Here is a 24,915-nt window from a genome sequence, read left to right as displayed (position 1 = left end):
ATTTAAATGTGAGAGAAGTATTTTCTACCAACAGAAATGGTACTCAGTCTTGGTATATAAAACTAAGCAGTTTCATGTATTATAAAGTAATTCTATTGTAATCTTCCAAAACGGTTCCTAAGAAAAAAAAAAGCATTATTGAATATCTGGTTTTGATTCCAGTATAGTATTTTGAACTGATTTGCATCTTAAGTGAAGACTGACTGAAATTTACAGTGTAGGGATCTGCTAGTCACCACTGCAGAAATGCACAGCAAGTGTGAATATATTGTTGTCCTGGATTGCATAGCATTTTTATTAAATTAAACTGGTTTGTAGGTTCAAAATCTTCTTTTGCATTTAAAAAAAAAAACTCTATATTAAGTATGAAATAAAGAAGATATTAAGGCCACAGTTTCTTTTTTTTTTGTTTTTGGGGGGGTTTTGGCCCTTGTTTCTGAGTTCTGTCGACCATTTTCAAACATATCTTGCAGAATGTACTGAAATATTGTTTATTATTAATTTCTTATTAGCTGTAAAACATTTTTTTGTCAAGTAATTGTATTGCGAGGCCTCTTTTAAAAAATTTGAGTTCAGTAGTTGTATAACTCCAAAAAAGAAAAAAAAAAGGAAAAAACATGTCTGTTTTTTTATTTCTTTTAATATTTTACACTTAATCTTGGGGGAGGGAGAAATAGTTTGCTTTAAAATACTATTCTGAAGATTCTTTACATATAAAAAAAAAACACATCACAATCAGTAATGTTTTTATTATTATATAGCGGTCTGTAAATGCAAAATCGCCCTACATTATGAAAGTATTCCTGGAGTGTTTTTTAAAAATTATTATTATTATCGTCTTTAAAACTGAAAGCGCAAGTGCAATACAACAGCTGGTCACTAGGTGGTGCCAAGTTGGCAACGAATACAAATACTATACAATAAATTCAAACACAAGGCTCGTATATTAAAAAGGAAAACTTGTTATCACACACTGCCTGTGACTATAAAACATTATAAAACATTATAGAGTTTCTCAAACTTTGAGAATGAAAAAGTAAGCAATAAAATGTACTACTATGAAAGTAGATGTTTTTTTTTTTTTAAAAACAACTGAAAAAAGCATAGGATTCTATTAAGACTGCAACATGATCAATGGTCTCACACAGTTGTGCGCAATCTACTCCTGGAACCAGATCCTCTTGACTTTTCACATAGCTGACTAGGGCATGGTAGTTTAATCTGTTATAGTTTTAACAAACATTTCAGAAATCGAAAGCATACTTAGCTTTTTACAGTAAGAAAACAAATTCCAGGATAATGAATGAATAGCGTTAGCGTCTTACATTGAAAATAACTGTTTATTATAATAGCATATATTAAGGAAATATACCTGCATTAACATATTACATTAGTTTACTGATCTGCTGTTTTTTTCTGATGATGAGTCTGCATCTTTGAGTGAAATATTGTTCCCAGTTCTGTATATAGGTCTGCAATAATGACAAAAATGTACAGAGTAAGCTTTAAAAAAAAAAAAAAAAAGCCAAGACAATCCTCATATTGTTTGAAGTTATTTATTTAGTTTGGTTTCTGCAACATACTGATACAACTTTTCAAAGGTTGGTAATAATAATATAAACAATAGTAAACACTCAATCACAGGTGCTCTAAGACGTCCTGGACATCCTCATCATGTATAAACAATAGCTGCACAGTTGCTATCCCCAATTTTTTTGTTACGCGTGTAAAGTTGAGGGAACATGAAAGCACTGTGGCTTGGAACTTGATTTCAAGCCACTGCGCGGTACACCGGGGGAGACTCAGGGTTTGATACAGCAAAGTTGCCTCGATTGAGGTCTCTCAGTCGGTCTCCCGTTGATTAGCGTCTGCAAGCGGATCCGAGGGTGCAACCCTAAAGGACTTTCCTGGCAGGAGAAAAAAACAGTAATACAGAATAATGCTGTCCAGCTTCTGAGCACTGCAGCCCAGATGCGAGTGAGCTGTAGCGTGGAGAGGAATGCTGTCGGTCCAGATCAGGGCTCTCAGCAGGGCAATGATCGATCAGTGCTGTAGTATCTTTATAATATGGAGCTAGGCAGATACCAGACAGCATTGCAGCAGGAGTCACAGCTTCATACAGTACATAAAAACACGTGCTGGCTCAGTTTCATGAAGATCTTTACTGCAAATGAAAATAAAATTGAATCACCAGAGAACCACCCCTCTCCTCTCTCCTGTAAAAAACAACAGCTGCATGGAATTAATTAATCAGGATAACATGTTGCAAAACAAAACCTGTCATTATCTTGATCAAATAAACAGTAAATAAAGTGGTCAACAGTGGCAGTCTTGGTTTGGTAAAGGTTTACGCTATATTCTCACAGTACTTTTTTTTTTTAAATGGCCTTGTCTTCAATTAATATTGTTCGATACAATTTCACACTGAGCGCAGTGCTGCAGCATTTTGTCAAAGAACCGCATACTCATGTCTTGTAATCAGATTTTTTTTTTTGGTTGAGGTATAGTCTGTTAAACACAAATTGAACCAGGAAATGCCCTGAATACCCAATAAAAACCATGTGTGACTCAATTTGTGTTAGACAGAGTATACCTCTAACGTATTGGACAGTAACACCAGTGTGGACAGTACACGTTATTAAAATGTAACATATTTTACAACATGTATATACAATATTAAAGTGCCCAATCAGTATGTCTACATGCAGGCTCATATTCCATTATTAAACTCTGTTTTCTGAATAAGTAAACCAGTCATGCAAACAAGATATGTGGAGCATTGAGCTATCTTGTGGAACATCAGTGCATTCCAAATGCCTTACCCTGTCCCTGTGGGAGACCCATCCTCTCTGAAATCAGGGACTCAGGAAACCTGTGATTGGTTAACCTGGCTCTGGCCTTAGGGACCCAGTGCCCTGCTAGTAACAGTCCATCTGCATCACACAGCCTTTGTGTTACCACTGGCTGGAAGAATGCATTATGTAAGCAGGTAGGTAACACAGTATTTGACAGATTGTAATTGAAGGACTTGAAGCTTGTTTACAGTAGATCTCGGGTATTCTATTTCTTTCACGTTTGGGTTTAAAAGAGTTGTTTCGCTTAAATGTTGTCAATCAGATAAACAGCGTGTGTTTCTGGAGGAGACAGGCTGATGCTGCTGTACAAAACAGAAAAGGACTGACTGTTCTAAGTGATGCTACATTCGTGGTGTGTGATCGAAGTCTCACGGATGTATCTGCCACAGATACTTCAGAAGGAGATGGTTATGAGACAGTTGCCAGTTTACTGGAAGGAAGCTGGGATTGTCTGTGTTCGGTTCACTTATTATAATGAATACATTTAGGACACACGTTCAAAGTACTCCTGTTAAACCAGGCTGGGTTAGTAATTCAGCCTAATGCCTAATGTGTGCAGTATTCCGAATAAGTCATGCATGTAAACATACTGAATGTTATATAAACAGATACATATTGTATGAACAGGTATACAATTCATCAAGACCCCCTCCCCCCCCCAAACACACACACACATTTTCAGTTCATTCCAGGGTGACTGTCAGGCTGATAGTAAGAGCTCAGTTGGTAGGTGCTTCCACGAGTAAGACTTCACCCAATTCGTAACGTTTTGCGATCAACAGTCTCAAATGTGATGACAGCGCTCCATACCCAACTCCCCTTAAGCCATCTAAACAGCCAGCAGACCTGCACCCTATTGACAGTGTTATGGCGGGTGTTTCAATTATTTTGTCCAACTTAATAAGTCTCTGGATCATCCCGGTAGGTTAGGTGGTCCAGTCTTAATCAAAGGTGGCGAGCTGAAGTTGTCCTCCTTGCCCGTCTTCCAATCCTGTCCTAGACTCTTGGATTATTCACAGGTTTCAGACCCTATGTTATAAACAAGAGAACCATTTTACAACAGGGTGTTAAAATAAGTTTGGCAGATACAGCGATGTCCAAACGTTTCGCATCACCTAGAATTTTAGGATTGAGAAATAATGAAAAAAAAAACCCACTATATGAACATGATTTAGGTCTTTTATTCAACATCATGTAATCAAAGAAACTATAAAATGATCTTGCAAAAGTCTACCGGAAGCCATAATAATAGTTCAGTATTTTGTGTTAGATTTTGAAATGTCACATTTTTTCAATTTGTCAGTTTTTCGTTACATGGGAAAACTACAAAGCGGTGTGCAATTCAATATGTTAACATTATTCGGCAGATTTCATTTGACTTTATGAAGCAAAATTAGTTCATTCTATAGGGTGATGCAAAACTGTATCTTGCATTTCACTCAAATCCAACAACAGAATGACGGGGTGAATGCCACTGTTCTAGATTAGCCCACAAGCATTCATGTACCTGCTGTGAACTCAGAGGGTGAAACATCAGCCCTGCTTTTTAAACCCCTTACAGTACTTACTGCCCCAGTTACCTGCAGGCGACAGGCACTTTCACTGATGCCAGCAACTGGCGTTAGGGTTTCGCTTATTTGCACTCTGACGGAAACAGAGTATGGTTTATTAAGAGTCTGCACTGTGCGGTACTTACAGCTCTCACATTAGCGAGGGAGACGGCTGGTTTAGAGCTGGGGATCGGAGGTGCGGTGGGCTTCACATTCACCTGCGCTGTTGGTTTGGCGGCAGAAGGGAGAGATGGAGGTGGTCTCTGAGGGAGCAAGGTGAAAAAGAGGAGCTCATCACCCAGCTGCGTAGTATAATGATCTAGCAACGGAGCCCGAAGAGGCCAGCGCTCTCCAGTTAAATGTCCTGCTTTCTCAGTGTAAAGGCTGAGGAACTGGCTTTTGGGCTGCGCCGTTTGACAGGCAGCGTTCAGATATCCTATGTATGATACAAGCTGATTGTGCAGCCAGAAAGCTCCGACCTCTTTTGTATATTACAGCACCCAATTCTGATAAAAAAAAGTTATTTTACCAAACGCTTGGATTAATAGTCATGCACCTGTATTAAATCTCATACAAGTACTTAATACACACTAATTTAAGATAAAAACATTTTTTCTTTTTTTTCTGCTAGAACTCAGTAGTAAGCCCTGTATACTCACAGTGTTGAGCACTGGCACTGAGGGAGGGGGGGCAGAGGGTCTGGTGTTCTGGGGTCTGGGGTTTGAGGGGGGTGCTGAAGGGGCAGAGCCTGGTTTAAATGCAGAGGGAGGGGCAGGAGGGGCAGCCCGTGGGGGATACTGAAAAAAAAAAAAAAATGCATTCTGCATTACAAACTATATACACTGTACATATTACACACCTTTAAAAATAACAGCTTGATAATCTGTTCTTCTGTAATACAAACTTAAAAACAAAACAAGAGAGCTTGTGTGTACAATACACTCCAGCTACAGCCAATTATATAAAAGCGCATTTAAAAAAAAAAGGTTTTCAATTTCAAAACTTAAAAGAATCCAATGTTTCAACCTGCCTGATGTCAACCGGAATTGAGGTCCACTAACGAGGAGCACAACAGCAAAAATGTCTGGCTCCAGTTGATTTAAAAGTTCATGTTCACTTTATATATAATTTTTTGTTTCAGTCATCACATCCTAGTGACTAAAGGTTAAAAGCAGCCCTGTGACCTCTATAGAGCTCTCTGAGTACAGCTGGTACACCAGAGTGTAGCTATTAAACTGTCCCCCTCAACACTATAGAAACACCACATAGAACGAATGTGATTTTTTTTTTTTCGTCCACTGGGGGGCAGTGTTGCAGGTTTTTAAAACGCTTTAGCATTTCCATATAATTTCCAGCCTATTGGATTTGTTTTCACATCAGTATATATTCAGATTTTACATTTCATTGCTCCGTTCCCATCAAGTTATTTCCACAACACAAACAGAATGCACAGAAAGTATATATTTCTGATCTTTCATATAACATGCCCTGCCATATTGTTTCAATGAAGTGACATACCATGCTGCTGTACTGTCCTTGAGACGGTAGCGGTTTCTGATGATGATCTTTTGAAAAGCTTGGGTTGGAAAGTCCTGCTACTTCTCTGCTAGTTGGGGGCCTGAAGATCAAATAAAAGACATCCATAATACACAGAATATAAGCACTCACAACGTCAATCTGCTGCAGAGTCCCATATGTAGCATGCAGTGGGTATGAAGATGAGGACGACCCCTGATTTTTCATCCTCAGACTTGCAGTGTTGTCGGGTAAATAAGCAGCAAATTGATAAGAGAAATCTGAGGCACTGCTGGCAGGTAGATTTACGACGGCAGATCAAGGTATTCTGATTTTATCTGATAAACCCCTCCGGAAAAAAGAGACAAAGAAATAGCTTGGTTTGTGTTCACTCAGTTTAGTGTTATGTGTTGTGATGTTAGTGGATTTGCAAAGTGGTCAGGATGCTTTAACACATCAATACATCAGAACTTTTAGGTAGCCAATTCATATTTCAGATGGTATAAAAAAAAAAACAGACAGAAAAGCAGAATAAAACATGCACCGACGAAGAGAGAGAGGAGAGTTGCTCATTGAATTTACAAACAGCTGCTCCTCAGAAATTCATTTTCTTATCTGCAGCTTTACCTTCGTTCCAGACGATTTTAGGACACTTTCTTCAACTACTAGTCAATGGTTTTATCTGCTAAACACATTTCTTCAGATCTCATCATCTTCTCATCATCTTCAGTAACTTATTTGAAGTTGTTTCTCTGCTTAACAATACCCTGCACCTCCGAGCCCCATTCCTTTGATCAGTCCCAAATCCCGTTAAAATAATCAACCAATCAATCAATGTTCTTCCATTCTCCCCCCTGTCACCATCACCGTTCCAACTAGGGCTGTGCAGAAACTCGAACCCGTAATCGCCTTTGAGAAGTATACATCGGCAGGTATTGAATGAATGCATTCCTTAATGTGCTGATTTCAAAACAAGAAAGGCTGTCCTTCCCTCATGTTTACAATCGAGTACCAATCAATGGCAATTAACCTCCGCACTGAGTGTTTAAATAGCCAATTGGAAGAATATTTCCCTCTCATCCGGGGCGCTGACATTGTTACTGCCGTACAGAGGCTGTGAACTGACTTTTCCTCGTCTACTCAATTGTAAACTGGAGGGAGGACAGCTTTTCTTGTTTTGAAACCAACACATTAAGGAATGCATTTATTGAATACCTGCCGATAAATACGCCTTAAAGGCGATTCCGAGTCCGAGTCCGAGTTTGGGCACGCCCCTAGCTTTAACACCTTGATCAGCCGGAATTGGAAAAAGGACTCACCATTGGAGTACTGGAGTATTTGAGCCATTGTCACCTCTTCGATCACTGTTATATTTCTGGGTTTTGGTGGAGCTGTACTAAATTCCAGCCGATATTGCTATTGCACAACAACAGATAAACTTTTATTAAAGCACCCGTCTACCTTGGACTGCGAGGTTGCTAACAACCGCCACCAGAGGGCACTCCTACCATGCTGGCATGCCATTTGCTACTGTTCTGTAACTGAAAAATCATTTATAGTGCATCACTGTGAGTGAAACCCTGCGAGTCCTGAGATACAGTTAAAGTGATTGCAGCTAACAAAACACTTCTGTAAATCATACCAGTTGTGCATAGCATATGTTACACACTGTGGGTCTCAAATGCAGTTTTGAAAGAAACCACAATGGGAGCCTTTGTGTGTTTATTGAAACCGCACTGTGTCCTGGTATTACTGCCGGATAACAGGATTTGGAATCCCGATCAAAGTGAATGGCGGAGAGATCCCACATACGTTTTTGTAGAATTATAGTAATGTTATGGCAACATGTTAGGAACGCTTGGTGCGTGCCGCGTCAGGATCACGCACAAAGTTACAGTGCAGCCTTTGTGAAGGTGTGGTGAGGCTGCATAAGGTCCCATTAAAATAAAGCCTTACTGTAAACGGTTATAAAGCATGAATTGGCAGCAAAGTGTTACCTGTGCAGTCGTGTCTGTTTCTTCTTCCTGATAAACAGTACCGCTGCAAGTACTCCGATGAAAATGACGAGGAGCAGACAGCAGACAGAGACCGCGATGCCAATAATACTGCCTGAAAAGGATCAAGGGACAAGCAGGGAACTTCGGTTCAGTCAGATTATTTATTAAAACACAGACTAGACAACACGACTACTGATGATTTGATCTGGTATTGGAAATGCCTAAAACATGCTTGATGTTCATGTGATTTGATCCAAGGCTAAAGCGAGTTCCCTGCCAGAACCACCACTTTCCTTAGTGGACAGAATCTGCAATATTATAATCTGCTATTGTTCTGTTCTACATTGTAAACTCCACGGGTCGTCTCTGACAACCGATTAGAAAGACAGGTGGACGCCCTTGGAAAGCCAAGGTGGACGGTAGAATCTGGAACCTCACTTTCCATGGCTTTAAAAAATGTCCTCCTAGACAAAAACATTTGTTCAATTTATTACAGCATTAACATCCTCCGTAGCGGTCATTTCATGAAGATAACTGAGTTCACAAAGTTCAGCTTCACACACACACACACACGCACGCAGTCAGGTAAGATAGATAAGACAGGCACTTGAGAGTGCGAGTGAGTACAAGCGACCTGAATCCTCTCCTGATGACAGACCATCGTCGGACCTGAGTTATCTCCAAGAACATTAGCTAACTGGAAGCGATAAAGGAAAGTTGCAAACACATCAATTGGCACTCATTCACAGACCTCATGAATTTGTTTTCTTACACTGAAGGGGGAAAGCTAGAAAGCCTACCTTTTGACAGTCCTGTGGGATTTTGAGTGTGGCAACTGGAAGTAAACCATCCTGGTTCACACTGACACTCCAGTTTGTGGTTACATTGCTGGAAACAACGACAACAAGAAAATCATCTAGCTTATATACATTTTAAAAGGGAGTTTATGTCGCTTACACTTTTACTAATAAAATGCTCCTCTGAAATCAAAGCTGATTTGGGTGGACGTAAGGTAGGGAGACTAATATGCATCTAAACGTAGCCTTGAGGAGTCTTTTCAGAAGCAGTTTGCTAGAATACCGTCACAGTGACCTGAGCAGATACTGTATAGAGTGTGATTGTGTTTTAACAATGGTATTCTTACCGCGTGTCCTGTACACTTGTCAGAGCAGTTAACAGACTTGTAAACAGCCTGTATATCACTGCATTCACCACCACTGCAAACCTGAAAATGGAAATTACACGCAAACTTAGTTAAAAAACATTTTTCCCAAGCAGAAAGCTACCAGGGTGACCGGACTACCTTATAAAAGTACCATACCACAGTGCAAGCATAGCAAAGTGTAACAAAGGAAGCACGGTAAAGCATAGCGAGGTGCGGTACAGCATATTAATAAACATGGCAAACCAGGGTAAATGCACAGTATAACCATGGGAAACGCATGGGGGAAACTGCGGAAATACTGTGCAAAAATGCCACATCTCTCCTTCAATCCTGGGCTGGAATAGGAAGCTGTCTCCCTGCTCCTCCTTGACCAGGCTATATTTGCAAGCGCACATGTTTTTCCATCCGGAGGATTTTTTTAACAGTCAAAACCACACAAAATTAAAAGTCAAATGCATTTATTTAAACAGGATATACATTTTACAAGGGGGTCACTGGCAGAAAAAATGGGCCTCCTGTCCCATCGCATCCCCCCCATGCAACCCCTACCTGTCCATTCCCACATTTGATGCCCTTCTGCACCAGTCCTTTGTCCTCCTCGTCCTTGTCTCTGAAGAAGCTGGCTTTGCAGTTCCAGAACATTAGCCCAGTCCCGGAGCTAGGGCTGTAGTTCCCACCGCTACAAAACAGCTTTCCGCATTTCACATCCCTGTGAATGAACGAATGAAAAAATAAATCAATTCATATATTTCATACAAGTGTTTCTAACATGATTTTGAAAAAAAAAAAATGTGTAGACTTTACTTTTTCTGGCAGCCAACATAATCACCAGCTGGCGTTCGTTTGCAGAATTCATAGTATGTTCCTTGGGTGTTACGATCAAAACATTTATCTTCGCCCACGACAGCACCTGAAAAAAATAAAAACGTGATGCATATTTGTAAACCGTACTTCAAAGGAGCCGGGGAATGGCTTGATGTCAACGTTACTGAATACAGCAGTCCAGCCAACTGCCCATGCCATAAATAAAATAACCATGTGTGATTGTACCGGTTTCATTTTAAATCCCAGGTTGTTTGTTCTCATTACTAACTTTTCTTGCTTCTGAAAAGACTCCTCAATCCACGTTTTTTTGTTGCTGTTGCTGGAGAAGCATATTAGCATTGTGCTGAAACCTCCAAGTGAAGCATTGTGCACTAAAACCTGTGCGACTCTCCACCCGACTTCAGAAAATCAGCTTGTGGAGTCTTTTCAGAGGTATATCTTTGTTTTTCGATCTAAGCATGGTTCGCGATGATCAAAGAACAATCTGATAAGCACAGAGAACACACATAAGAGGATGCAACACGGGTAAGAAATATTATGGCAAAGTATAACAAGATACTTGCACTAATGGCTTTACCTGGTCCCCACAAGCTTCTGCACTGATCCGCTAATGTGGGACAGTCCCCATTGTAGCAGTAGCCTTGCCCGTTCTGGCACGGCGCTCCGTTGAGTGTGAACACGTCCTCCGGACACTGGTTAGACTCCCCAGTGCAGAACTCTGGGAGATCGCAGTCGTCTTTGCTTTTCCGGCACTCTATTCCTGCTGACAAGATCTGTACCGGGAACAAGACCATTTAAAGCTGTAACAAGCGGTTGTCAAATTAGCTTTTACGCAAGACAAGAAGTCTGAATAAGCATATGAATGCAGAAAGTGGATTAAACTGTTTGGGTAAAGTTTATCATTATCAACATATGATTGCATGTACAGCTGTGGCCAAAAGTTTTGCATCATGCTACAGAAGGAACTAATTTTGCTTCATAAAGTCGAATGAAACCTGCTGAATTGTGTTAACATACTGAATTACACACCGCTTCGTAGCTTTCCCATATACTGATAAAAGCGAAAAGCTGATAAAAAGTGAAAAAAATCTAACAAAAAATACTGTACTACTGTTCTGGCTTCCGGTAGATTCTGCGATATCATTTTGTAGTTTCTTTGATTACATGATGTTAAATAAAATATCTAAATTATGTTCATATCACTTAAAAACAAAATGATGCCTCAATCCTAAAATTCTAGGTGATGCAAAACATTTGACCATAGCTGTACACAGAGCTTGCGTCTAATAAACAACTGGCAATGGGTTTATTGAGTTAAAACTATGCAATAACTAAGCGATGACACAGAGCAATATACAAGCTTGCTAATAGCAGGTACACAGGATTATTAAATAAGGATTGATTCCAGTCTCCTGCTTACCTTACAGTTCTCACAGCAAGGACCCTCAGCACACTGGGCTTCTTTCTCTAGCATGCAGGTTTGAGCATCACAGCACGGGTTTGTACACTCCTTAAAAAAAGAAACCATTTGAACACCATGAAATGCACGTATTTTCATTCGAACTCACTTCTGCACACACGAAAAGATACAGAAGTGTTTAAATGCATTAGATCAGCCCATTGCTTCTGTAGTTTTGATTTGTTGTGCAGAAGAAGTCAAACCACTGGAATCTTAGACAATTGTCAAAATAGGCAAATTACTGATGGTCTAATTTAATTGATGACTTTAATAGGCCACACGTGCAATTCATTTAAAATAGTCAGAGAAAAGGAACACAGAGCCACACATGATAAAATGCAGAAGTTGTTAGAAGTTGTTTAAGATGCCTAATTAAAACACAAAGTGGTGTAACATTTTCATACAGGTAGGTATATAAAGGATATCAATGACAGACCTTGATTCGTTCTAATACATTTGCACACTGCTGTATTTTAACATAAAAAATGGTTACTTCACACAGCAAAGCAATGAAACTGGACCCCAAAAGATGAGCACAGAATTCTTGACCATGGGGGGAAAGGACGCGTGTTTGGGGGGTCTGCTATACGAATCACACATTTCAGAATCAGCGATCTCATAGCTTCTGGTGACTTTTTAAACATTTAAAGCACCCCTGTGACCTCAACAGAGCTTTCAAACATGTCTCAGCCATCAGCCTGCAGCACTCTGCCATGAGAGTGAAGGTTTGAAATATACAAGGAAGAAATACCATGAGGAATAGAAGATGTAGTATTTCTTGCATCCACTGGGGGGCAGTGTTGTTCTCGTATTCGTGATAAACAGGAAGCAGAAAACCCTGGTCAAGCTTCAGTTAATGTTTAGTCAGGGAGCAAGCAGTGGGAGACAGGGTTACCTTCACAGTGCCACAATCACACTGCTCTCCGCGCTCGACGAATCCGTTTCCGCACACTGGGTCTGTGTAGAGATCCTTCTTGTCAGGTTTATCCAGCAAACACTCCGGGTTTCTCTGGGTAAGGAAATCGTGATAGTTCTGGAAACTGCAGCTGCTGAATAATTTTGGAGTGTTGTAACTGCAAAAAACAAGGGGAGAAAACAAAAATCTGTAAAAACACCTTAATATGTTTAGCAAAACAATATTGAAGCGGTTTTAATTTCCTGTATTATACTTTTTCATTTCTTTCCTAATATTTAGTCAGTTTAAAATAACCTGTATGTTAAAACAAGGAAAAACACCAGTTAATTTGACAAAACTACAGCCTTAAACCTCCAGACGTAAGCCTTCTCAAGTAATTTGTTACTCAAAAAAATTAGAGAAGAATTAAATGTATATACAACTTCAAAACAGAACAGGACTGGCTGCAGAAAATGGGATGTTCCGTGAGTGCAATTGACCTTAAATCTAAATATTATTACTATGCGGTACCTGAGAGCAGGAGCCATAATGCAAGAGGCTTCACTGCAAACACAGGCTGTAGAGTCGTGGCTCATGCCTAAGTTGTGGCCCATCTCGTGGGCCAACGTGGCCCCAACAGCGATTGCACTTGCACTGTGATCCTGGAAGGAGCAGAAAAAAAAAAAAAAAATCTCATAAAAAAAAAAACATGATGGGGTCGTATTTGAGTTTTGGATGCTTGTGCAAACACATGCAATATAAAAAGTATGAAAGATGCCAGCTTACCTGAATAACCCCAGTGGAGTGTCCTGAACACAACGTTGCTACAAAAGCAAGTCCTACCGTGGCACCCTCGAAATCAATAGCTCTGAAACATGAAAACAGCATGCAATGACTTTCCTGAGACTGTCCTGCTGTCCCTTTAGGACCAGCACAGCGTGCTCCCACACAGCCAGGCAGTGAAACATGCACTCACGTCAGCAGCTGAGCGTTGTCGTGCTTCCTGGTCTTGACCAGCTCAGCGTTTCTCCACTTGGTAAATGCATCCAGGGTCTGTCCGGCGGGCGCAGTCACTTGTATCTTGTCAGTGTCGGTCCAGACCTCCAACCCAACCAGAGCCACAAAGGTTCTGAGGGGCTTGTACACCTGGAATCGATAGCGAAACCATTCCAAACATATTAAACTCTGCGACTTGAAGATTTACTCTTGGGCTTTAGCTCAAGGAGACAATGCATTCTGGGTGCTTTATTGCTGCAAGTTTGGACATGCAGTTAGTTAAGCGAGGCTGTTTTTAATTTGTTTATAGCTAACACTTTCCATGAAGTGTCTCTAATCACTGTGTATTTACATAGTAGTTACTTAGTAAATACATGTGCACTTAAACATAATTACAATGTTATTATGCATAGTTACAATTGTTATTATGCATAGTTACAATGTACTTAACATGTACATCTTTTTGCACGATATATGTAAGTGCACAATTGTATCAGAAAAAGGTTAGGGTTATGTCATGCAAAAAGACTTACACATTAAGTGCATTGTAACATTAATGTATTGGGTTCAAAACGAGAGAAGCCTGGGATGATGACAGATTGACCATGCCTCGGCTTGGCAACGAGCATGTCAGCGCCCCCCGGAGGAGAGAAACATCTGCTTCCAATCGGCTTTTAAAATCACTCAGCGTGGAAGCTAATTGCCGTTGACTGGCACTCGATTGTAAAGGTGAGGGAAGGACGACGCGCCTGGTTTTGAAATCAGCACAATTCTTTAAGGCATTTACGAGTGCGACGATCAGCACACAGCCCTCTTTTCTAACAAGTCTCTTACCACGTTGATGAAATTGAGTATTTCAAACACACGAGAGCGAACTGCATCAAAGCTGCTTTTCATTTTCTTGTACTGAAAGAGCAAGAGAAGATACTTTTTTAGTCAAACGCGACATAATAGCACACTTATAGGAAAAGCATGGGGAAAACTGCAAAAACACCATGCAAACATATATTGTATAAGGGAACCCACAATTCATGTACTAGGGGTGTGCATCTGGACGCTGTAAAACATGTTCAATTATTAACAAATAAACAAGCAAATAGGATATCAAACATGGTATGACATGTAAACATCTGGCACATGTAAGTGGCTTAAAACCTCTCCTAAAGTTAGCAACGAAATTGACAGAGAAATGACCTTAATATACGTGAAAAGGTAAAGGGGAATAGCAATAAAAAGTTACCGCTGTACTTACCTCTAAATTATCAGCAACAATGAACAGCTCAATGTATTTAAAATCTTGTGTAATCGCTCTCCCCTGCAAAATAAAAAAAAAAATACTATTATTAATAATATCAATAATATTAATTATAATATCATTAATACTACTACTACTCTTATTATTATTATTATTATTTTTATTATTATTATTATTATTATTATTATTATTATTATTAGTAATAGTAGTAGTAGTACAAATCTTCCAACTGGATTCCATTATAATCCCATCGTATTAACAAACGGGACTATTAACAGATCACAGCAGTATCAGCAATGGGCACACAACGGATTTGGAACCAATACCTGACAACAGCACCCTGCCTGGTACAGATGAGGTACTGCAGTGAGTTACCTCTATATTCACTAAAAATGTCGCCCAGGTTTTTAGTAAGGAACTAGAAAGCTTTACGAAATAAAATAAAATGAACTTGACCGCTGAAAACACATCCAATAAGCAATTGGATTAGGTTAAAAAAGAAAATTCAGTGTCAGTAGTCTGGCGTAACGTACCACAGACATTCAAAACTGCGACAACTGCAATTTGATAAAAAACCTCAGTGATGCATGGTCACAAGTGCTTAACCAGAATTTTTCCAAATGGGAAGTGACATTAAGGCAACCTCAGTGGTCACGCTGGATTTCGAAACTAGATTAAACTGACTGAGGCGAGTCCAAAACAATTCGCGCCCCCTTTCACCTGTGTGGAGACCTGGCTGGATTTGAAACAATTTGGTTCCCAGGTGACACACACCACCGTACAATCTGACACGTTTCAACACGGCTAGCTGTCGGTCTGTGCTTGAGAGAGGTCCGGGTCCGAACGGCAGGCAGCGGGTCTTCAGGACAGGTCAGATCAGGACCGCTTGCAACGCTGCAAGGCACCGTATCAGGCTGCACCCATTTAAATAATATGAAAAACTCTTACCGAGGCTCTGGAGCGCACAGTACTGGTTTTGGGATACGCGTCGTCCCAGGACGTGTTGGTGACTCCACAGACAGCCGGCACCTGCTCCAGACTCTCGTATCGGTACACGGCGTGTTCGTCCGTATCCCCAGCCTGCTCCGATAGAGGTTCGATTAAATATCGCCGGCCGCGAGTCTTGAAGAATCCCCTTTAAAAACAGAGGGGGGAAACAATCTGCATGTGCTCAGCCAAATGACTGCGGACTGCCGTCGTGAAAGCACAGCAACACGTACCACAGATAGAAGACATGTGCTGAAAAGTATAAACAGTGCTTAAGAGAAGACTGTGTAAGCCATAAGCATACCTGATTCCCGTGCAGGTGCTTATACTCACTGAGGAGCCACTGTCATTGTGTATGCGCCCATGGTAATAGCAGTGATCCTAAATAAACAAAATAAAGGGGGGGTTATTTTAGTCACAATGTGTCATATTCTATTTCTGTAATATCAGATATGTACAGTTGGTCAAGACCTGAAGAAAACTTTCAAAACACGCTATGCACAAGAAGACTCCTTTAAAATAAAAAGATTCCTATATTGTGTTAACAATTCCAATTGTATTCCACAAGACCTGATCCTGTTTGAAAATCGGGTTGTGTCATTGATTTCTGTCAGGTGTTTAAAACAGAATATAAAGCAAAACATTAGCTCAATATAAAGATTTAATAAATAAAAATAAAAAAAGTCCATGAAAACACGTCTAAAAGAATATTAAGATGTAATTTGACCCACCAGGTCCTGAGGGACGGTCGTTAGTTTCTCACCGTCCTTGGTGTAGCGCGTTTCAACGTAGTCCTTGGCGAGTAAATGCCTGATAAGAGACGGACAAAACAACCCTTATACGTGTACACTGGCAAAGGCACAGCAAAGTGTAATAAAGCATATTGAACGCATGGTAAAGCATAGTTAAGCATAGTAAAGAACAGCGAAATGACGATATGTGGCATATTAATAAACATGGCAAAACAGGGTAAAATACGGTAAATGCAAATTCAGTCAGGGCAACTAAAAGCGATATTTTATTAGCTGGAGAATAAAAAGATTTGACATTACTGGCACCACAGCATCACTTGCTCGGCTATCTCAGAAATGCCGTTCTGCTCACAGCCTCACCCCTCCCTCCCCTATTGAGTGAAACACTTTCTAAGCAGGTTTGTAACTTTGCACTTACTCGTTTTTTTCGAGGTGTAACTCGACGTGTTCCCCTTCTACCGTCAGCCCGTACCTGAGAATGCTGGGATGGTGCGTCTGAATAATAATAATAATAATAATAATAATAATAATAATAATAATAATAATAATAATAAAGCAGCAATCATATTAATAATACATTTTCATGCCAACATGACACATATAGGCTACGTGCATACGTGCCTGTTTTTTGTTACGGGGGGGGGGGGGGGGGGAACATGACTGAAACATGACTGCTCACATGTACCATGGAGAACGTTTTCACTGGAACCCACCTGTGTGTCTCTCTTGTGTAATTCATGCAGCCTGAGCGGCCTCACCACCTCGTAGCGCTCAACTCCTTCCAGACGCACGACAGTGCTCTCTGAAACAACACCGAGCGAGCAGGCAATCAGCGAACAATTCAACCATTCAACGACAAACCACCCCAGTGACCAGCAAACTGACATTCAAACCCGCCGACCCGCGACAGTCATTGTACAGCAAGCCGCAATAAATATTATATCATTTTTAATGAACCAATGCTGTTGTTTTCTTTTTCTTCCATTGATTCTGTAAATTTGTTTTTTTCACTGTCCCACAGTTGTTTTATGATGTTTCTAGCTACCGTTTTACTAGTTTTCAGCTCTTAACAGATGCATATTTCAAGTTAGCTATACTATTTTATAAGTAACTAGAACGCTGCAACTGTTTAAGAGCTGACAACAATTTAAAAAAGGTCTAATTAAGCAAGCTATCAGTTCAATTAAGGGTCTCGTTAAGTAACTGAGCACTCAGTTGGAATGAAAACCAACAGACACAGGGGGACCCCCAGGGCCAGAGTTGAAAACCACTGATCTATATGGTGCTGGTCCTGGAGGGCTGGTGTCCCTCCTGGTTTTTTCTAACTGTACACTAAATTAATTAATTGGACCAATTAAACTTCTAATAAGCACTTAATTGGTCTAATTAAATAATTTCGGATACAGTTAGAATAAAAACCATGAAGGACAGTGGCCCTCCATGACCAGGGTTGAGTAGCCCTGGTCTAGTCTGTCTGCCTAGCTTTTCAGGTCTGTTTGTCTTTCTATGCCTGTCTGTCTGTCTGTTTATATATCAGAGTTATTATTGCAGTACAGTTAGTATACACTTTTGCCATTTTTTTTTTTTTGCTAATGTTTATAGATTGTTTATAAGCGCTTCAAACCAAAATGTATACAAAGTTGACCGAGTCAAAGTGAAAATATAATCTTGAAAGCAGCAAGGGTTTTGTAAGAATGGAGTCACGCAAATGAGAAACTAAAGTATTTATTTTTTTAATGAGGTTATTATTATCCCATTTAACTGAGGAAGGTCAATGCCAGGACTTGTTCTGTTTTTAAGAATGTGTTCTTCCCAGTATTCTTTTGCATTACTCTCCAGAGTGCAAGTAAATAAGTTAAACAAGACCTGGCTTCTCCTATGCAGATGTTCCTGTACAGAACGTCTTGCGCTGGTATATTTCTGTTTTATCTTGTATCAAAAATTCCATTTGCAAGGGCTTGAACATTTAATACGTGTTAACATAGTTTTAGGTGACATGCACAAACACCTCTCCACTTACAACATTTCTCATTGAAGTATTTTCACAGAGTGATCCACCACTTTAGATCAAGTTTCCTTTTGTTTTGCTGGTAATACACTGCTGTGCCCTAGATGGCGCTGGTAGTTTAGCTGATTTATCCCTACTGGATATATCTATTGCAGGCAACTAGTGCTATGGAGATGGTCACTCAACATTAGCTATGGAGATGGTTGCTCAACATTAGCTATGGAGATGGTTGCTCAACATTAGCTATGGAGATGGTCGCTCAACATTAGCTATGGAGATGGTCACTCAACATTAGCTATGGAGATGGTCGTTATCGAGATGGCATTAAATGCCTATGGGCAGCAGTGTGCAGTAGTGTTTAGGGCTCTGGACTCTTGACCGGAGGGGAGTGGGTTCAATCCCAGGTGGAGGTCACTGCTGCTGTACCCTTGAGCAAGGTACTTTACCTAAATTGCTCCAGTAAAAACCCAACTGTATGTATATAAAAATAATGTGATATCTTGTAACAACTGTAAGTTACCCTGGATAAGGGCGTCTGCTAATAAATAAATAATAATGTATGGGAATTCTCTCTTATAACACTGTGGTTTTGGCTAACCTTCACTGAAATATCCTGTGCTTTATCATGCTTGCAATGCTGTATTACACATCTTCTGTGCTTTTCCACGTTATATCAGCCGGAACAAGCTTGTTCAATTCGTGTACCGTCAGTGTGTCACAATGCAATTTACACACACATATATGTAGGAATAATTAATTTAATTATACTTTTTTTATGCAAAATTGTATCTGATTCGTTCCAATTGAATAAGTTTGTTTGCAATCCAAGAACAAGCGGATTTAATGATGAGCAGCAGTTTACTGAATAGACCTACAGACTAAAAAAAAGATACGAGTCATATAAAGTCAGAAATAAGTCTAAAATACGAAGTATAGATCAAATCTATTGATATCAACCTTTAAGGTCTAAATATACTGGTCTATAATATTTTAAATGTATCACTATCTGTGCAAAGTTTAAATGTAACTTAATTAGTTATTCAATTAGTTTTAACATAGTTAAATTGAAAGCAATTAGGTTTCATGTGTAAAAGTGCAGATCAAAGGCCATACTTAACTATCCTTATTATAGCAATTATGATATTGTCAAACATGACTCGTTTTTAACCAAGACCAAGTGTGTTGTACAATATTTAGAAGTGAGGGGTCGCTATTATCTACCCCCGCCCCCGCCCCCCGCCCTCAACACCGCCACGCCCCCCGCCCTGAACACCACCACGCCCCCTGCCGTCTCCGTTTCTCCATACACTCAACAGAACTGCAGTTTATCTCTCTACAGTAGTTACCCAACGGTTAGTGTATAAATGGGGTCCATCTCAAACTGTTTGAGCGGGGGACTACGAAGCGAAATATCACTTCTTTATACAATTATACACGACCTTCATACAACTTATTAACGATTTTAATTTTGAAATTATTATTATTATTATTATTATTAATCATATGCGTAACACCCCCCCCACACACATATATATATATATATATATATATATATATATATATATATATATATATATATATATATATATATATATATATATATTGAATGGTTTGGTCCAGAATCAGCTTGTCTCACTATCCTGTTGCAGCCGCATAAGAGACTGAGGTTTTGAAACGGAAGCGTATCATCAGTTTTCAAAATAGATTTTATACAGATAATGTCATTTGTTCTCTCTCTCTCTCTCTCTCTCTCTCTCTCTCTCTCTCTCTCTCTCTCTCTCTCTCTCTCTCTCTCTCTCTCTCTCTCTGTGTGTGAGAAATTTTTCACATTTCAAACACAGGACTTTGATGTTTACACAGGCTCTGACCAAACATTTTTGCCTTGTTTAAATACCTACTAATTAAATTAATAAACCAATAACACAAGTAATTAACGCCACCACCAACACCCAATAAACCCAATGTCATTTACACTGTGTGTATGTATATATATATATATATATATATATATATATATATATATATATATATATATATATATATATATATATATATAATTTATTTCTTAGCAGACACCCTTATCCAGGGCAACTTCCAATTGTTACAAGATATCACATTATTTTTTACACACAATTACATTATTTTTTACACATTATTTTTTACATACATTTACCCATTTATACAGTTGGGTTTTTATTGGAGCAATCTAGGTAAAGTACCTTGTTCAAGGGTACAGCAGCAGCGTCCCCCACCTGGGATTGAACCCACGACCCACCGGTCAAGAGTCCAGAGCCCTGGTCACTAATCCACACTGGTGCATATATATAATGTCCAATTTTGCTGAAGCATGCTAAGGAGATTGTTTAGTTGTCATAATCGGGGGGGGGGGGGGGGGGGGGGGGGGGGTATTGACACCTGAGTCAGGGGATGTTATTGCTGGAAGTTTGCAAGGATGTTATTGCCAAATATGGTGATTGACTGTGTGAGTATTGTAACGGTGTACCTGAACGCAGGTTCTTCAGATTGTGACTAATGTTTGCCAAGGGTGCTGCAGGTAAAACCGGAATGACACAAGGTGGCTTACTCAGCACAAAACAAACTGGATGTTGCCAAATACCCTAATGCATTGTGTGTATGTGTTTATATTATATTATCCCATGTAGACTGCAAACACCAGTAGAACAAGTGTTTGTTTTGGTATTACACTTCGGTAATTCAAATATAATTATGTACGAGCTAACCTTTGCCCTATTAAATTCATTTAAAGTAGGAAGCAATTTGAGATACATTCAATAGTCACTTTGATGTTTTAATACATGATTCATTTATGTTTGTGTGAGGTTTAAGTATGAACCAGTGTTTACTTAATTTGAACTGAAGCAATGCATGATCATATTTGTGTAAGTACATCTGAATTACATTATAAAGTTTTTTTTTAATAATTACCAGCACGAATTAAGAACATAAGAACATAAGAAAGTTTACGAACAAGAGGAGGCCCATCTTGCTTGTTTGGTTGTTAGTAGCTTATTGATCCCAGAATCTCATCAAGCAGCTTCTTGAAGGATCCCAGGGTGTCAGCTTCAACAACATTACTGGGAAGTTGGTTCCAGCCCCTCACAATTCTCTGTGTAAAAAAGTGCCTTCTATTTTCTGTTCTGAATGCCACTTTATCTAATCTCCATTTGTGACCCCTGGTCCTTGTTTCTTTTTTCAGGTTAAAAAAGTCCCCTGTGTCGACATTGTCTATACCTTTTAATATTTTTAATGTTTGAATTAGAGACTCACAGAGACAGAAACTTCAGTGAAGTGCTGTTGTGCACATTTATTAAACAAAAAAGACACAAAGAAAAAGGCACAAGGGCCAAAACAAAAGGTCCACACCAAACAATACAATATAGGCTGGTTCACACACACACGCGCGCACACACACTCACACACACACACACAAACACGCATGCATGCACTCACACACACACACACACCACACACACACACACACGCACACTATATCTGATTAAACTGGCTTGAGATCCTGTTGCACTTGCTGGATTAAATACAGTATACGTGAACAGCAGATGCCTGTATCTGTGAGTACTATCTCCAACTCAAACACAGTTCCAATAATACAAACAGTTTACAAACAGGACAGTTCTAATCCCTAATCCGTACTCAAACAAAAAACAAAAAAATGGTCATAACAACAGCTTTCATTAATGTGACGCTATCAAACTAGAGTAAAGTGTTTCGAAAACATATGGCTTCAAAATGTGTTCATATTTACAGTATAAAACAAACAGCATCTGGTAAAACAGACCCCCCCCCCCCCCCCCCCCCACAACCCCCCTTGTCATGCATATGTCTTTTTTAATGTCCTGCTACTGCCAGATACTGTTTTGCCTCGAAGGAGTTACAAGTAGGTCTCAGTAGACATAAACAAACAGGAATGTCAACAGCGGCTGCATTTTCTTTCTTTCTTTCTTTCTTTCTTTCTTTCTTTCTTTCTGGTAAAGTAGATTGCCCCGAAGGCACGATAATGGAAGAATGCAGCGTGTTTACAGTGGCTGTTGTCTACGGTAGCTTTAAACAAGACTGATCGTGCTATTGTGCTGATCTGGGATCAGAGAAGTGCATTGGCAGGGGCCCTGTTTTGATGCCTCAGGGACGGGTTGCTGTGCTGAAGTTTGTTTGCATTAATTAAAGCCACAGTGTCTCACATTCGTTATTAATTGCACCGAGCAAGAAATCTGCATGAAAGAGCATGATTTTCTTTCATAGCTCTCTGTGCGTTCTACTTGAGCAGACATGCAGACTGACCACTTTCAATTGCAGCTGCCGGCACGTAATCTTAGTTAAAACCTTAGTTTAAAAAGCTATGCTGTCCATTTTACAGCATTACCTTCCCACTCCCTGTATACAGGTATGAACAAATAACTTACATCAACCATTCTGCAGAATTCTACAATTCCATGTTCACTGTTGAGCGTGCAGTGAATCTACATACTGTATATACAGCATTTAAAACATAAAAGTTTTTTTTTTTTTGGATGTCACAAAAGGTTTACATTTCTGTTTAAATAAATTATTTCAGGAAGTTTCAGATAAAAGCCCGTCTTGAAACCTTTTGTGCACATACAAAACAACTTTTCATTTTTGTACAGTACACTTAAACCTCCTTTCGAACATATATATGAGATACTTTATATCCTTGAACCAGTAAAACCAGTTAGACACCCTCAGCCAACAGGCAAACAACCACTACTGAACAGGATACAGCACCAATTAAACATTTAAACAAACATTCCTTAACTGAAATGAAATAAATAACCACAGATGATCAATAAAGTAACCAGAAACTTACCAAAGGACTGAGGAAAGAATATAAAGATCCATAGGATTGGAGTGAAGCTCTCCATTGTAAGTGTCTAAATGAGCCCTCTGGCACTGCAAGGGCTCTTTATATCACCTGTGTGTGTACACAGTGCAACTTCACCACGCACTGAGTGACACTCCTTTATTTTGTCAGTGCTTTAAGCTCTGTGACTCCAGCTTCCTCTTTAGATGAGTGCAGGCTGTGGTTTAGTCTTGCTTCAACATGTAAGAGCTGCACAGACTATAGTAGCCTAAGGAATGTGCCCATGCATATTTCAAAACCTTTGCAGATTTGTACACTGTGAGCATTTTGTAACAGGATGCGATCCATTGTTGTGTTAGAATTCATAGTGTTTACAAGAGCGAAAGAAAATAATCGCACTTTCAAGTAAGTTCTTTGGAGTTAATACCGCGTATTAAGCATCAAAACATTGGGCAAGGCCTTTGCAAAAAGTTTTTGAAAATGTGATTGGGGGGTGGGGGGGTGGGGGGGGTGGTTAATCCCTGAGCCATTAGCAGACCAGAGCACTGCCAATGGTTTTGAAGCAATGGTAATAATATTGCTCTGGGCTAAAATGTCAGCCTAAGGGAAGCTACAATGGGACAAGGTTGGTAGAACAGTGGGAATGTGTTCCTATTTTGGAAACAGCACTGGAATCAAACTGGTTTGAACAAGTCACACAAACTGGTAATCTGCTCACTGTATCGTAGCACGACTTCTCGGGTTGTACCAAATCCATTGCGTTGCCATTTACTGTGGTTTGCTAAGGGTTCTGCTAGGGTTTCGTATGCACAGTTCTGCAGAGATTTTCGTTACACACAAAACACAAACCCAATTCCACAGCGAGTGCTATAGTGCTTGTGGTGTAAATACAGTTTATTCGTGAACAATCGGTGCATTGATGTCCAGGTAAGTGCTGGCCTTTAACAACAAACAAACTGGTTCCTTAGACACGACAAAACAAACAAAACAGTCACGATTACAATACACAAAGGAGCAGATCACCTCACTACATCCCCTTTTGTAGCGTCAATCGTGACCCCTTGGTTAATGAGTGCAATCGCTCCTCCAATCCGGGGCTGCCACATCGTTTCCCTTCCGGGTCGATGATTTAGTGTACCGTAGCTCCGCCCCCCTTTCTCAATGGTGACTTCCGTCTAACCCTGGGAATGAATTGTCTGGCCATCCAGTCCAGGGCACTGTGCTCCCTTTACACAGCGCCCTCACAGGTGGGGAGGGAGATATATCACCAAGAATCAGTCTCTGTCACAGGGTTTATAAGTTACTACAGTACGTCATGTGTAGGGTGACCCTTGTTGTTATATGAGGAGCCATCTCTTGCAGTTTGGTCTGCTGGCTGCCCAAACTGTACAGAATATTAATTGTTGTAATGTAATTCATTGCAAATAAATCACATGACCCAGGATTGCAGTCAGGAAGTACTGTTGTTTTTTTTACTTGAGAATTTGATCACATGTCATGGCATCTATACACAAGATCAGATGTAATGGGAGTTTGCCATATCCTTAATAGTTATTGATTGATTACTCAACTACATAATCTTTTTTTATTAATTATTAACAGCCTGTGCATGAAAACACAGCATGTACTGCTATAAGGAAGTAGGTCTTGACTAAATGCTTGAAAAGGTCAAAGTTACTCGTACTAGACGATCTCAATGCAACTTCGCAAACATGACAAAGCCAGAGAGACACAATCCATTACATCCCTGCTGGGTGCCAAAGTTCACCTTCTCCTCCCCAGCCTCCACCTGCTTCTAACA

The 24,915-nt window shown here is 39.8% G+C and overlaps 1 protein-coding gene across 3 annotated transcripts; it reads right to left on the bottom strand.

The window, feature by feature from the left end:
- Positions 1–1,537: 1,537 nt before the first annotated feature.
- On the bottom strand, positions 1,538–23,281 carry LOC117962488 (zinc metalloproteinase-disintegrin-like crotastatin). 3 transcript variants are annotated; one of them, XM_059013681.1, is made up of 23 exons: positions 23,121–23,281; positions 16,965–17,053; positions 16,670–16,746; positions 16,231–16,309; positions 15,804–15,880; positions 15,461–15,647; positions 14,510–14,572; positions 14,092–14,163; positions 13,238–13,407; positions 13,048–13,129; positions 12,793–12,923; positions 12,262–12,439; positions 11,328–11,417; positions 10,485–10,680; positions 9,887–9,992; positions 9,632–9,791; positions 9,062–9,142; positions 8,718–8,805; positions 7,918–8,029; positions 5,924–6,023; positions 5,065–5,202; positions 4,552–4,668; positions 1,538–3,884 (listed from the first exon to the last, which is right to left on the bottom strand). In XM_059013681.1, exons 1-23 carry the CDS (start codon positions 23,173–23,175, stop codon positions 3,852–3,854), a joined length of 2,481 nt encoding a protein of 826 aa, XP_058869664.1. In that variant the 5' UTR covers positions 23,176–23,281; the 3' UTR covers positions 1,538–3,851. The 3 variants fall into 3 exon arrangements, 2 of the variants coding, with proteins under 2 accessions (XP_058869664.1, XP_058869665.1); XR_009319799.1 differs by lacking the exons at positions 1,538–3,884; positions 4,552–4,668 and having other exon boundaries at positions 5,154–5,202; positions 5,924–7,336; XM_059013682.1 differs by lacking the exons at positions 1,538–3,884; positions 4,552–4,668; positions 5,065–5,202 and adding an exon at positions 7,240–7,336.
- Positions 23,282–24,915: the final 1,634 nt, after the last annotated feature.

This window comes from Acipenser ruthenus, chromosome 46 (assembly GCF_902713425.1).
Source record: "Acipenser ruthenus chromosome 46, fAciRut3.2 maternal haplotype, whole genome shotgun sequence".
Classification (NCBI taxonomy): Eukaryota; Metazoa; Chordata; class Actinopteri; order Acipenseriformes; family Acipenseridae; genus Acipenser; species Acipenser ruthenus.
The sequence above is the reverse complement of the archived record's forward strand: the minus strand, read 5'-3'. Positions and strand labels throughout refer to the sequence as shown.

Bases quoted from the DNA above. Each gene is read 5' to 3' on its own strand.
- LOC117962488 (XM_059013681.1), bottom strand. From the start codon at position 23,175: ATGGAGAGCTTCACTCCAATCCTATGGATCTTTATATTCTTTCCTCAG. The intron at 14,573-15,460 runs GTAAGAGTTTTT...TTTATTTTGCAG, and splicing joins CTGTGCGCTCCAGAGCCTCG to GGGAGAGCGATTACACAAGA. The intron at 6,024-7,917 runs GTAACACTTTGC...TTTGATCTTCAG, and splicing joins AAACAGACACGACTGCACAG to GCCCCCAACTAGCAGAGAAG.